The 14,643-nt window shown below is 37.6% G+C and overlaps 1 protein-coding gene across 1 annotated transcript; it reads right to left on the bottom strand.

The window, feature by feature from the left end:
* Positions 1–16: 16 nt before the first annotated feature.
* mtmr7a (myotubularin related protein 7a) lies at positions 17–13,911 on the bottom strand. The gene is made up of 15 exons (XM_079893394.1): positions 13,865–13,911; positions 8,553–8,852; positions 7,689–7,811; positions 7,395–7,557; positions 6,354–6,511; positions 6,136–6,264; positions 4,383–4,517; positions 4,161–4,293; positions 3,058–3,167; positions 2,849–2,974; positions 1,733–1,782; positions 1,442–1,642; positions 1,196–1,330; positions 846–972; positions 17–669 (listed from the first exon to the last, which is right to left on the bottom strand). Exons 2-15 carry the CDS (start codon positions 8,574–8,576, stop codon positions 307–309), a joined length of 1,977 nt encoding a protein of 658 aa, XP_079749520.1. The 5' UTR covers positions 8,577–8,852; positions 13,865–13,911; the 3' UTR covers positions 17–306.
* Between the last annotated feature and the right edge of the window lie 732 nt (positions 13,912–14,643).

The following is a 14,643-nucleotide window of genomic DNA, read 5'->3' as shown; positions in this document are numbered from 1 at the left end:
AACAAACTGAAGTATTCAAGTGCATAAAATTCAAACGAGATCATTTATTGTTCATGCATTTAATGTTTTGAAAGATTTCATGCCAATGAGAAATTATATATACTAGAATAAAACATCACTCTTTACATACAGTAGTACACCCGTAATACACTTTCAGACAGAAAGACATGCTTCTGTACTGCCATACACATGAGACACATGTCCACAATGTCCAATATCTTTGCATAATATGAAATGCCCACACTCTTATCTTGATCACATTCTTAGACGCTAAAGCTTTCTCATTTTGCAAACTGTCGCATTTGTTCATGCTTTGTTGGGGCCAGTCTCATCTGAGTCAGGATCCTTCACACTGTCCTCACTTGGCAAGGATTCTTCACCAGAAGAATGGGAGCTGAAATCCGCCACTCCTGACTCCTGGTCACTATTGTCAGCATCAGAGCATTTTGGTTTGTCTCCAAACAGGCTAAACTCTGCGCTCTCTCTCTCTCCTTGTTGTAAGGTGAAAACATTGGGAGCAGCACCTATAAAGCCACCAATGTAATCCTGAGGAGTATTGACCAGGCTTGCATCTAAAGGTAAAGACCAAAGCGTCTGTTGTTTGCCGTCCAACAAACCCTTCTGCATGTAAAGCGTTTTTGCACGCTCCTTACCCAGAACAGCAAGTTTCTGGAAAGGTAAAATATTGGATCACTAAAGTTAAAATGGCAAACATTGTGGGAATAAAAATTTGTAGAACATGCATATTAAGTAAACAACATGGTTTTTGCGCAATTTTATTGTAATTCAAAAGAGATTCAAAATAAAATGATACAAACTACCATGGCAAATATCTGATGTTGTACCTGCTCATAGACAGCCAGTTCTTCCTCAAGTTGCTGTGTTTCCTCTTTTATAGTCATCAAACAATCCAGCTCAGACTGACGTGGGTGCAACTCACGATCAAATCGATTATACAGCCTTCTCCAGTATCTAAACACAGAAAAGACAAACCATTTTTGCTGTTAAACAAACAAATAGCATATATCATTTAACAATTTCTTCAGTGTTGACTTTTAAAAATGTATATGTGCTTAGGACTAAAGAAAAAAAAACTGCATGAGAAAGAGAATCAAGAAAGGGAAAATGTATTGTCAGGTCAAAATAGTGAGACAAAGCCTATATACATAAAGGGGAAAATTGCTTTCTAACATACTTAAAACAGAAGGGGGCAGTACTGGGCCTTAGAAGTCTCTGATTCTGGCTCTGATCGGGTTTATACAGAGGGTTCATGAAGTCCAGTTTGTTCTCCCATAAATGAGGCCATATGGAATGGGTTTTCTCTTTGATGCTACAGAAAAGAAAAAAAAAACATGCAGAGAGTTTTAACATCTACTATACCCCAAATTTTAACAACAAAATCAAGTTTTTCATTCATGTCTCAAATACACAGAGCAATTACCACAGATCTTTCCTCTCCTTCTGGCTGTTACAAATGAAGTTGCCATAGTGACAGGAGTAAACGTGGTTGTGGATGCTGATTAGAAACTTCTCATTGTACTCAAAAGAACAGGGAAACTGATCCATAAACTGCCATACACATTCCAGGAACTGGTCTATAACAGGTGACACTTCCTTGGCTTCTCCATCTAGATGACCGCATCTGAAATGCCATGAAGTAAATTACATTTAGAATGAGCAATCGCATCTAGTACATCAGAAAACCGGAGTGAATTTTAAGATGAAGTCCAACCTGTGTGAAAACTTGTGTCCAAATGAAACCCAGTCTTTCTCAATCAGCACCTACACATACAATAAAACAGGGTTTTACTTACACTATTGTTAAAAAAAAATTTGGGGTCAGTCAGAATTTGTTTTAAAGAAATTAATACTTATATTGAGCAAGGAAACATTAAACTGATCAAAAGTGACAGTAAACTCATTTATAATGTTACAAAAGATGTCCATTTTAAATAAACGCTGTTCTTTCCAAGAGTTCTTTCCATATATTTAAGAATATTGAGCCATATTAGGTTTCCACAAAAACATTAAGCAGCAACAGTTTTCAACAGTGATAATAAGAAATGTTTCTTGAGCACCAAATCAGCATATTAAAGTGATATCTGAAGGATCATGTGACACTGAAGACTGGAGTAATGATGCTGAAAATTCAGCTTTGACATCATGGGAATAAGTTACATTTTTAATATATATTAAAATAGAAAACAATTATTTTAATTTCAATATTTTACTGTATTTTTGATGCAGTCTTGGTGAGCATAAGATACTTCTTTCAAAAACATTAAGAAACCTTGTAGTGGTAGTGTACTTGAGACCAGTTTAAATGTCAATTCCCGATGTTAAAAGTTTTATATCCCAGTTTCATAAGTAGAGACAACTATTAGTAATTTGTAAACTGACTTCTTCAGAAAGTGCAAACTGTATTGCTAGCAGAACATTGATCTATTTGTTTAAGTGTTCTGACCATCTTGTTTTAGCTGATCAATAAAAGGAAAAGGAATTTGAAAACATGCAATATTTTTGCAATTCCGTTTGATGGTGCTTGTGCATCTGCACAGACTTACTGCTAGTGTGTCAGGAAATGAGATAGTATTCCCAGACAGACTTAATCTGTGCTAGAAATTATGTTTTTCTTTTTAAATTGACCCCATATGAAGGTAAATTTCTAAGTAAGAGATGATTCTCTAAACTGAGCTCTGCTATTGAATGAAACCTCTCCAGCAGAGATCCGGCTTGAGTCGATCCCTATGATTAAATGAGCAAGACTCATGGGCAGCCTGTCAGTTATGCATCTTCTTACACTGTGAACTTAGTGACTTGAATGAAAAATGTGCATGTTGCCGTTTACCATGAGTCCCTTGAGGGTCCTGTAGTAGGGGTCCAGAAGCACACTGGCCACAGAGCAAACCTGAGCCGTCCTATCCCAGCCATCAGAGCAATGAACCAGGACACTGACCCCTTCCTCTGCCACGGCCTGTGTGCGTGTCACGTAAGAACATGAAATCAGTACCGGAGCAAGAGCTCATGCATGGGCTGACTCTCAAAGAGATCTTTTACCTTAGATATGAAGATTCCAGCTTCCATGATCGATTTGATGTGTCTTAACCAGTCTGAATTTTCAAGGCCCAAGAGAAATTCTCTCATGGTGGGAGAACGCAGTGCAGAAACTAAAAAAAAAAGACACTTTGAGACAATCCAGACAAATTCACCACAAAAGTTTATATATGATCCTGTGAAAAGAAGATGATGAAAACCAGGAGCTTTATTGCGAATTTACAGTAGGGAAATGATATGAGGGATTTTAAAGTGGTCAATATTTACTTTGGCTTTGCAAAGAAAGCTAGTGACTAACAAAAGTGTCCTCTTTATTTATGCTACTTGAAATATGCACTGCTGATAAATTGACTTGATGACAGTTCTGTCTTATGGCTCATTAGTTATTATGACAACCAAATAAATTTGTATTTCTATAAATGGCATTGATTCTTTTTCTCCAAACCAACATAAACATTCCCTGTGAGCACTGTAAGCTTTGATATGTCAACAGTTCAAATGTGATAAGAGTATTTAAGGGCTGGTGACGTCCCATGAGAACACTCCAGATGACAGCCGCTGAAGCCAGTATGCTGACAAACCCGCTCACTCTTGGTGGCAGGGACCAAATTGACTGTATTTCTAGGAAGAATCAAGCATGCTGAGATCTCAAACAGTCTCTGCTGGAAGCCTACAAGATTATTCGACCAGATGACTCCCTAATGTTTTACGGGTCAAAAAGCTATCACACCCAGTGCCGTTATTATTTCTTCAACACTAGACGATATCATTCTCACGCCCTCCTTTTCTAAATCAGGGGGAAAAAGGTCCCAATCGTCAAGTCAACAAAACAAAAATAGGCGAGGAATAAAAGCCAGATGGATTCAAAGCACCCCTACTACACGATCTGCTTTGCCAAGAAACTCTCCTGTGGTACAATCTACGGCTTCATTGCAGAACATCTTTATTATAGATGATAAAACGCTAAGTGGTCTGAAGATCTCCCATAAAATTGAAGGGGAGCTGTTATATACTGGTTCAAGCTGGTTCAACAGAAGGATCTTTGGATCTAACACACTGGTTAATATGGGTCAATTCATTTTCTCACTTAATATTGGAGACAATACCCTCTACGAGTTTCTGCAGACTGTTCCTCATCACATGGATGTTTTCAATGCCGATGAACTGGAATTTAATGTTGCAGTAGTTGTCCTCATTTTCGTAGCCTTTCCCCGCAGCTCGGTTTGCCATTGCGTTCAGCTGGAAATACATGAGATTCTCACGTACAGTGTCTTTCATGTGTAATTCTGATATCGGGTCCATCGTATACTGATATTAAGCGGACTGACCTTGGGTCTGGTGTCCACAACATACATGAATCTGCTGCCAGGATTAGACTTCATGATGGCCTGCAGCATTTGCTCATCCTCCAGGCAGCGAGCACTGAAGCCAGAAAGAGGCTGACTGCTGCGACATATTGTGGCCTAAAGAAAAGACATCATGTGAGTTGGTGTTTGCATATGTCGGCATCCTGCGGAGTCAAGATAAGACATGGCCAAAAAACACGGAAAACTACTCATTAGTTCATCATATTAGTGTAGGACAAGACTAAGTGGTTCAGTGTTTATTTTAGTGTGCACAATGGCTTAAATATACCAATAAAAATATTCACATAAATAAATACATACATGAAAATATATTTTAATTTTATTAGTAGTATGTATGTATACAAATACATTAAATTAAATTAATTAAAAATACCATTCCATAAACTAGTCTAGTAAAAATGCAACTATCATCTGACCTCAAAGTAATTCCCAGCCTGATTCTTTTATGCTCAATATATAAATTCAGCTTGAAGAACAAAAGGAAAGGTATAGAAGCTTGTTTCCACCATGGAATACAAAAAAAAAAAAGAAAAGAAAAAAAGGTAATTTTCTCACAATAGTGAGTTTACATTTTGCAATTCATACTTTTTTTTCTCAGAATTGCATGATATAATGTCGCAATTGTGAGAAAAAAATCTGAATTGCGAGATATAAACTCGCAATTTCTAGAAAAATTTCAGAATTGCGAGTTTATATCAATTCGCAATTTTAACTTCTATTCTCAGAATTGTGAGATATAAATTCAAAATTACGAGTTATAAAGTCCAATTCTGAGGGAAAAAAATACTTTTTCTCAGATTTGCGAGATTATATCTCACAATTCTTACTGTGGCGGAAACAAACTTCCATAGAAAGGGAACCCGAGCTAAAAAAAAAAAAAAAAAGGAATATATTATTTTATTAAAATGTATAAAATTATACATTTCAATTTGAATAATTTGAAAATCAAAATTTTAATATTTTAAATAAAGATATCGTACGGCCTCAGAGTAATTCCCAGCCTGATCATTTCACAGTTGATTAATAAATTAAACTTAAAGAACAGAAGATTACAATGTTCTCTCAGTGGAATGGGTATTTCATGAGAATTTGGCCCTGGCCTCATAAAACTCTGAGCTTGCAATATTACATTTTTAGACATTGTTCTAATCATATTTTGGGGTTAATGAACCATGAATGGGGGGTGGATTATTAAACTGCAACTGACCCCTTAGGGCCTCACCATTATGATCCTTATGTGGAGGTCACAAGTTTCTCCATGTGGTTTGAATTCATGTGTCCAAAAGAAAACACAGAGAATCCAAGGGGAATATTTGACCTCAATGAAATGTCTTTTAACAGAGTGCCGAACCCAAGAGGGTACAGAGGGGGCTTGACCATGCTTTTAAAATATCCATTATATTGTAATTCAAAAAAACAAAATAAGCACTTTCTTTGTAAAGAAATCATTCTAAGCTGAAGTTTAATACTAAATCAAGCTGCATCACATTTATGGTTCTTCTTGAGTTTTTTTTTTTTTTTTTAATATACCCAGCACTCAAGTCTCAAGAACACTATGTTCTTGAACCTTGAACTCGTATCCTCAATCTGATGACTAAGTATTTGGCAGGCAAGGACATATGAAAGAAAGGATAAAATTCTCCACAGCCTCATTAAAAGGGGCAGATGAATGCTAAGACTGCAGAGAGAATGTGCCAGATGGAGGCAGACTTACATGATTTTCCTTGCAGTAATATGACAACGTGGGAAATCGACCTCTGCTACGAAACTTAGAGCTCCCTACGATGACAGGGAGGGTGACGGATTTAGGCACAAACAAGTCAGATGGGTAAGTATCACACACCTGCGTCACAAAAAGAAAAGTTATAAAAAAAAAAAACCTAAACAACATACGGATTGTGTTTACATAGTGCTGGTGGGTGATACACTAACTCTGTACTCTCGGTTGATGGGGGTGACATGCCATTGCTTATTTGGAAGTCCCATTCGACTGTATTCAGCCTTCATATCTAAAAAGTCCCATGAGTGCTCCCGTTCAGCTTTGTCAGCATTAGGATTGAAGGAAAAACAATACAACTCTTCATATTTTTCTGCAAGACAAGGGGAAAACAACATGACAAAATGTCCATGTACACTAAAATATAGAAAAGTGTATTGAAGAACTATAATTTGTTTTGAACATTATGGCCCGGTTTACAGACAGGGCTTTAGATTAAGCCAGGATTAGGTCTTAGTTCAATTAAACGTGGCTTAGGAAAAAAAAAAAAACATTACTGTTGTGCATCTTGTGACAAAACAATGGCAGTGACATTTTCTAAGATATTTCAGTGCAAGTTGCTTTCAGTTAAAATAGCTCAAACATGTATTTTAGTCTGGGACTAGGCTTAAGCCATGTCTGTAAAACCAGGGGTATATTACACATTCAAATGCTGATTTGTCTGCAACAATATTTCAATAACAAGTTGTGTCCCGAATGCAGTAATCCCAGGGGGTGTCCAAACTCGGTCCTGTAGAGTTTAGCTCACCCTTGCTTCAACACACCTGACTGGAAGTTTCTAGTATGTCTAGTAAGTACGTGATTAACTAGTTCAGGTGTTTCATTTGGGTTGGAGCTAAACTCTGCAGGACAACGGCACTCCAGGACCGACGTTGCCTATTCTTGCACTAAGTACTCAACCGTGTAGTGCAGGACTGGGCAACTCTGGCACTCGAGACCCATGTTCCTGCATAGTTTATCTGCAACCCTAACCAAAAACACCTGAACCAGCTAATCAAAGTCTTCAGGATTACTAAAAAGCTACTTTCAGGTGAGTTTGAATAAGGTTAGAGCTAAACTCATCCAGGACTTTTTCTTTTAAGAATATTCAGTGTGAACGCACTACGCACACACTACAGAATGGTATAGAATAGTGCACTCGTATGCAGAATGGAATACACTGACATTATATTCTTAATGTATGCAAAGTGACCCACCTGGTCTAGACAGACGTGAAAGTGAAATGTAAACATCATGGCAGTCGCTCTCTTGAGGAATAATAAACTGTATGACCTGAAAGTTCTTGCAGTGGATTAATAAAGGGTATCCACTCTGAGATGCTTTATGCTTTACAACATTACACACTAAACTGTGCAGAACCTGTGAAAAACAAGCATACTGTGTCAGTTATTGTACTTATAAGATGGTTAAGCACAGAAATACTTGACAATGATGATAAACTGCAAATATCAATGGCATTAGTTAATACATTTGACATGGCAAGCACTTACCCACAGCTCATTTCTGTTCTCAGATCCTTTACCTACAAAGATAGTGTGTGTGGCTGTCAGGTAGAGCGTGCCCACTTGAGTTCTTCGAGAGGAACTTCTATCCACTAACCAGACATTTTCAACCTGCAATATATAACCAAGTTAATTAGACCAGGGATTTTCGATGCCACAGACCCCCATCACCCTCATGTGAGGAACTCCCATCGTAAAATATAAAAAAATCATCTATCTTTTATAAATGGCCAATTTATACACTGGAAAATAAATATTATAGATTTAAAATTAATTTCTACTAAGTTGCATTCTTATTATTTTTTGTACTCACTATAGTAATGTACCGATAAATGTATTATTTATTTGCTTATTTAATTTTAATGTATAATAATGAGAATTCTTATTTATTTTAATCTAATTGAATATATTTAACAGATTAATACAGAACTAATTAATCCCTAATCACATTTTTCACTTGTGGCCTCCTGAGGTTCCCAGACCCCAGTTTTAAAACCTCTGAATTAGACATTAGGCTAGTATTAGTGATGCTGCACTATAAAGTACCATACCACAAACATAATAGTGAGCATCCCTCTGCCCTGTGGTGATACTGTTTAAATCATCTGCAAAACTCATTCCTAATGTGAATATGGCTTTTCAGTAATTTCCTTTAAATTATAACTGATCAGATGCAGGCCTTTACTTTTTTCCCTCTTGAACATTTGTCTCAGTGACTGTGCTGATTTCAATGATTCCAGTAAATGAATCCATTTACAAGTATAAAACCTCAAATTACAAATGATAATACATGGAGATGTGTGGTTCATGGCATGTAAAGGGAATCATTGTATCATGGATGCTGGACATTACCTTTGGCATTCTGATGTGCTCCATCTCTGACCACCACACCTCTGGCGCGTGCAGCTTATCGGGGTACAGAAATACTTCTTAGTGTCATGCTGAACGAGTGTTAATTTAAACACAATAATTTTCAAGTATTGTTATTAACGCTGGCGCTGCGCTTCTTTGAATCCGGGTTGATAGGGATATGGCTCCTCCCGTCATCTGTAGTGATTCACCGTCAGGTCTCTGCGCTGCTGCGCTCAGTGAGTGCGTGGCCCGCTGCAGGGTCCTAAAGCCCGCGCCAAACACGTGTCATCGTGATTTTAGCTGAGAAAATGTAGTCATCATAGGTATGGTTTATATCTGTACGCTAAAAGTATTAAGGTATTCGTGTGAGTATATAGAGCATATATGTCATTTTCTTAATTTTATGCAATTGTTTAACTCCTGGATACAAAAAAAGCCCAACATTTCCATTGTAGATGGCCAGAAAGAAAGATACAACTTGACTTGTATGTGAGCTATGTTGACACACCATCTAGTTGCACAAAAGATGTTTTCAAGTCTCTGTTTCTAATCCGAAAACATAATGTTAGAATTAATTACAGAAATGACTGGAGAATGGGAGTATCAGGTAGGGGGTGCTTTTAAAATCACCATGAAATCAAAATTTTTGAATGGAATATTGCAGTAATTATAAATAAACAATCCATGCACATCAGTATTTTTATTTAACTCATGTGCCCTTGTAATCTTTAATTCCTCTCTCTCTCTTGCAGATATTTACTGGCAAAAGGGCGGGACAACCTGTCACTCACATGACATCACAGCAATAGCAAACCACAACCATCCAGCGATCCAACCAATTTCCCTTGGACAAAATCAAGTCATCTTCGGGACACAAACAAAATGTTTGTTGAAATCTAAGAGCTTTCTGTCCCTCCATTGACAGCTACGCAACTACCACTTTGACGCTTCAAAAAGTTCATAAAGTGATCGTAAAACTAATCCATATGAATTAAGCAGTTTACAGTAGTCCAAATTTTCTGAAGAGACTCGATCGATTTATATGATGAACAGGTTTAATTCAGGGATAAAAAGCTCTCAGGTTTCATCAAAAATATGTTCATTTGCATTCCGAAGGTGAACGAAAGTCTTACTGGTTTGGAACGTTGTGAAGGTGAGTCAATTTTTGGGTGAACTAGCTCTTTAAGTTTTAGGAACTTACATTTTAAGCACAGTATTGCCAGCTACTTTGTCAGTTTTTGAGTTTAGCAAATGACTCATTGATATGTTAACATGAAGCCAGACAAACCATTTGGATTGATGGCTCAATCGGTCTGAAAAGCCTTCATGTAAACACTTCAATCAATCCAAATGAGCTTGCAGAGCATTTAGTTAATAATAGCCTAAATTAAGTTCACAGATAACTATCTTTCATTCTTAAAAACACTCTCCATTCTGCCTGTCCTTCGCTAACTCTCTCCCCCATCTCTCTACACAAAATACATATTGACACTGCTGTGACGTCATATGAATCTTTGAGTTAATCAGTGAGCCTTTTTTTGACAGTTGATTGTGCAGTTTTGTTCAGTATAAACATCATTAATGTTGAGGGGAGGATAGTCAATTGACCATTTCAAGTCCAATCACAATATGGGATTTAGTTCAATGCTGTTTATCTTTTTAGTATGGAGATTGTTTGTCCATTCTAATAGATTACTCCAGAAGGCAAATCACTGTTGCGTTGCATTTAGGAGATCTCTTTTTCCATACAGTATCATACGCTTAAAATATAACATATACATCTAAACTTCAAGTGATCAGTTTCACTGAAACTGTTATTTGTTATGGTGGATTTTATACTGTAGCCATAGCCTCCCATCTTTCCTGTTCAAGCTTGCAGAATTTGAGTAGGCCTACTATATATGATAATGCATTTTGCCTGAGAGCATATACGTAGTGTTGCTCTCATTCGCTCATTCTCTAAATATGCCTCTGATAACCATCCATGTCCTAGATTTTAGCAGTACTTAGTTACAATGAATTCAATAATTATCACCCTTTTCAACATAAAGCACACTAGATCTTATTGTTGCCTATATGAAATGAGGGCAGACCCGCAGGACCAACTTATGGTTAAGTGCTCTGCTCACAGCCATAAGGGTAATAAAGCAGGATTGGGACCTCAGTAATGGCACGGTTTCTGTAACTAAGGATTGATCCATTAGCCTTCAGCTATATCCGAACATTATTCATGAATCTTTATATCATTAGCTGGCATGCAAAAATCAACAAATGTATTCAATGTCTTTAAAAAAACAAACTTGTGGCCTAGTAACTGAATTCCTCGCTGTGTGGTTAGCACAGAAAATTGACTAAACTAGAAAACCTTGGGGCAGTTTCTCACAGGAGCACTGTGCTTCAGAAGATTAGACAAATTGAGCATGTTTTTAATAAAGAAAGCATTAAGTATATCTCGCAATACACACAGGTGATCATTTCAGCCTTCACATTGGCATTCAATATAAACAAGATTATGGGTATTAAGGAAGATTTGGGTCAGTGTCACTATTCAGTGTGTAAGTTTATATTCATTTTCCCTCTTATTGCATTTACTGTATGTTATGATATCAGATGATGCTTTCTTAGCACAAAAGTAAAGCTTTTATGGTATTACCTCCACCAATCGCGCCTTAGGAACTGAAGTGATGTCATATCTGACCAGTTTCCCATGCTAATGCTCACTGTAACAGATCAAACCTGTCTAGATATTCAACTTTAGCAGAGTCAGCACACAGGATCAATCAAGTCTAAACTTATAATCTTCTAGCAGACAGCTGTAAGTGAAGTAAAATATCTATCAGGCTGAACATTTTAAAGATTGTTCTCTGTCATTTAATGCAGGATGGTTAACAGGGAACTGAACTCCAAGGACTCTGCCAGTGTCCACTGTTGGTGCGTCATCAAAACAAAAGTAAGCACAAATTGCATGAAACTTATTTGCTCTCTTAGATAAAGAAGGAGAGAGGGCAGTTCATCTTCGTAACAGCTGCATGTGTTTTACAGCAATGACACTGCATGAAACTAAAGTTGATTGCACAGCAGTTTTACAATTTGCATCCATGTATGGATCTGCAGGAATCAGCTTGTAATGTCCTTTCTTCCCACTAATAATTGACTTGAACATTTCCTGGTGACAGCTGTTAAGTGGTGTGGAGTGTCCCTATGACAAACAGTGCTGCGGTGTTGACATTAGAACCAATATTTTTGCATTAGATGCATCAACTACGGTCATGTGCGTGACATCGGTAATCTTGTAATAATTTGTGCCGGCCTGTCCTGAGAAGCAGAGGAAAACCTACAGTATTTAGAAAACCTCTCGCATTTTGGGAAAAATTGGTTGTATGACATGAAATGAATGTGCAGTTCAACAGGTTTCATCCCATTTGTCGAAGGATCTTGTCTTCTTTTGTTCTCTAAGCTGTGTAGGACTACAGTATATTGGCAGATGAATACAGCTGCTCTTTGGACTTGATTTTATGCCCGAAAAACTGTGAGAGATGTTCACCAGTGCACATTCACTAGTTTTTATGCAATTTAGAGGCTGTTAACATGAAATGAACCAACATATTCATCTGGTTTTGTTTGTGCACATTTCATGATTCAAAAGTTCTTTTAGCAAGAAGTTGCATCAGGCTTTTGATGCAATTTCTTTTGCTTCATGTCAGGTCTGTCTTTACTTGATGGCTGTGCCAGCACTGACAAATGCTTTAAACCACATTCCCTGAATGTCTGTAAAGCAGCCTTTCTGCTGTTTCCCTGGAAAGTGGATGAATGTTTGCTGTGGTTGCTTACCCATCCATTCAGGATGGCATTTGCTTTCACTGTGGTGTTCAGATAGATAAAGGGCACATAATGGACACAGCCTTACAACTGATGGAGAAAAACATCTCAGTCTGACACATGCTAGATCAGAGAGACTCATTACCACACAGTTACACTAGATGCTTTCACCTTTTCAGATTGACACTGCATTAAAGATTTCACAGTTCATGTCACAACTGGCGGGGTATGCAAAATACCTAATTGCAGGTTAATTCTTCACTCCTGGCTTTTAGTATCAGTGAGCGAGCATATCCATACCCCTTTTAAGTGTATGAAATAAATTCACCAGTTACTTTAGTAGGTACACCTGTTCAACTGCTCATTAACGCAAATATCAAATCAGCCAATCACATGGCAGCAACTCCATGCATTGAAGCATGTAGATATTGTCAATATCTGCTGAAGTTCAAACTGAGCAGAATGGGGAAAATAGGGATTTAAAGTTCTTTGAACATGGCATGGTTTTTTGGTGCCATACGGGCTGGGGTGCGTTTCCCAAAAGCATCGTTAGCCAACTATGGTCGCAAGTTCCGTCATTATCAGCATAGTTCAACGAGTCGGTGTTTCCTGAAACCATAGTTCCAACGAACATTCGCAAAGTTGTGTGGTTGGAACAGTTCTCGACCTGTGGTTAGAAGCAGAGTTTCTTGTTTGCATGACATGTGGACTCAATAAATCCTTATCTTGAGCCAAATAAGCAAGTTAACATTCAGTACAATCTATTTCTTTTATTTAGAATACATACAAATGTCATTTTATGTCTTTTAGTTTGTCAAGAGTTTTAAAGCACCGTTTTTGAAGAGTGCGCATGTGCGTTCGTGCTCTAGTACGTAAGATCGAGCCTATTATTGAATCTGAAAGTAAAGCAAAATAACTGAGAAAAATGAGAAATAGTCCTCAGATGCCTTGTCCATAATTTATAGCAAAACATCTAGCATTAATTCGATCTCAAACAGATTCATTACAAGTAGTTATTACTCCACCACCTGCGTGAAATCATTAAACAACGTGGTTGAACGACCAATTTGCGACAATATACTCAAATGACCTTGACAGTTCCAGATCTCAATCCAATAGAGCACCTTTGGGATGTGGTGGAACAGGAGATTCGCATTATGAATGTGCAGCTGACAAATCTAAAGCAACTACGTGATGCTATCATGTCAGTCTAGACCAAATTCTCTGAGGAATGTTTCTAGAACCGAATCTATGCCACTAAGAATTTTGGCAGTTCTAAAGGCTTGTTTAGAAACAATTGAAAAGCAGCACAGTGGAATGAAAAAATGTGTTCTATATGAACGCCATAGTCTGGTTAGACGCTATATTGAATTAAATGTTTTATTAACAAAGTTCTGGAGGAGCACGTTCAGCTAATTAACCTGATTAACACAAGAGGAGCACATTCAGCCAATCAACCCAAATAATAAGAGGTATATATACACCAGCCTTACCTCTGTTCGTTGACATTTTATCAGCATCCCTCCACCACCCCATCTCCTCACTTCTAGTCCTAACTATTCTTATCACAACCGGGGGGAGTACTCTGTACTCTCAGAAAAAAAGGTACAAAAGCTGTCACTGGGACAGTACCCTTCAAAAGGGTTCTAATATGTACCATTTAGGTACTAATATGTACACGTTTGGTACCAATATGTACCTTTTAGGGACTTAAATGCACTCTTTAAGTACAAAGGTGTACCTTTTGAAAAGGTACTGCCACAGTGACAGCTTTTGTACCTTTTTTTCTGAGAGTGTGGGTTCGGGCCAAAACTCTTGAATGCAGATAAAAACGAGGCTGTGAGTGATATACAGTCTGTGGCATGCACTGTATAAAGTTCCTAGATCACTTAATTTTCACAATTCACAACTTTCAAAATGGATTATTGGAGTTTTTGACCATTAATCCTACCCTGAGTGACTCACACTGATTTCCCCTATCAGATTTGTGATATTAGCACTACTGTTTTGAAGAGTCCTATTGACTCAATATCCCTGTGCTCATGAGCTTATATATAAGGGAAACAATCACCCTTTAAAGCCCGTTACCTGTGATTGCTCTTGTAGACCTCTTTGTCCAATTAGCGTTCATGCTTTTAGCAACTCTTCCGGACTGCACAGGGCAAACAGATCTGTCTGTCTCAATGTTTGTCATTGTCAGTTGCTTAACCGTTTATCAGCGGTCAGTAAGTGCACTGGCAGCTGGGACTTACTCGGCCATGAGGGTTTAAAA

This window comes from Squalius cephalus, assembly GCF_949319135.1.
Source record: "Squalius cephalus genome assembly, chromosome: 14".
Lineage (NCBI taxonomy): Eukaryota > Metazoa > Chordata > Actinopteri > Cypriniformes > Leuciscidae > Squalius > Squalius cephalus.
The sequence above is the reverse complement of the archived record's forward strand: the minus strand, read 5'-3'. Positions and strand labels throughout refer to the sequence as shown.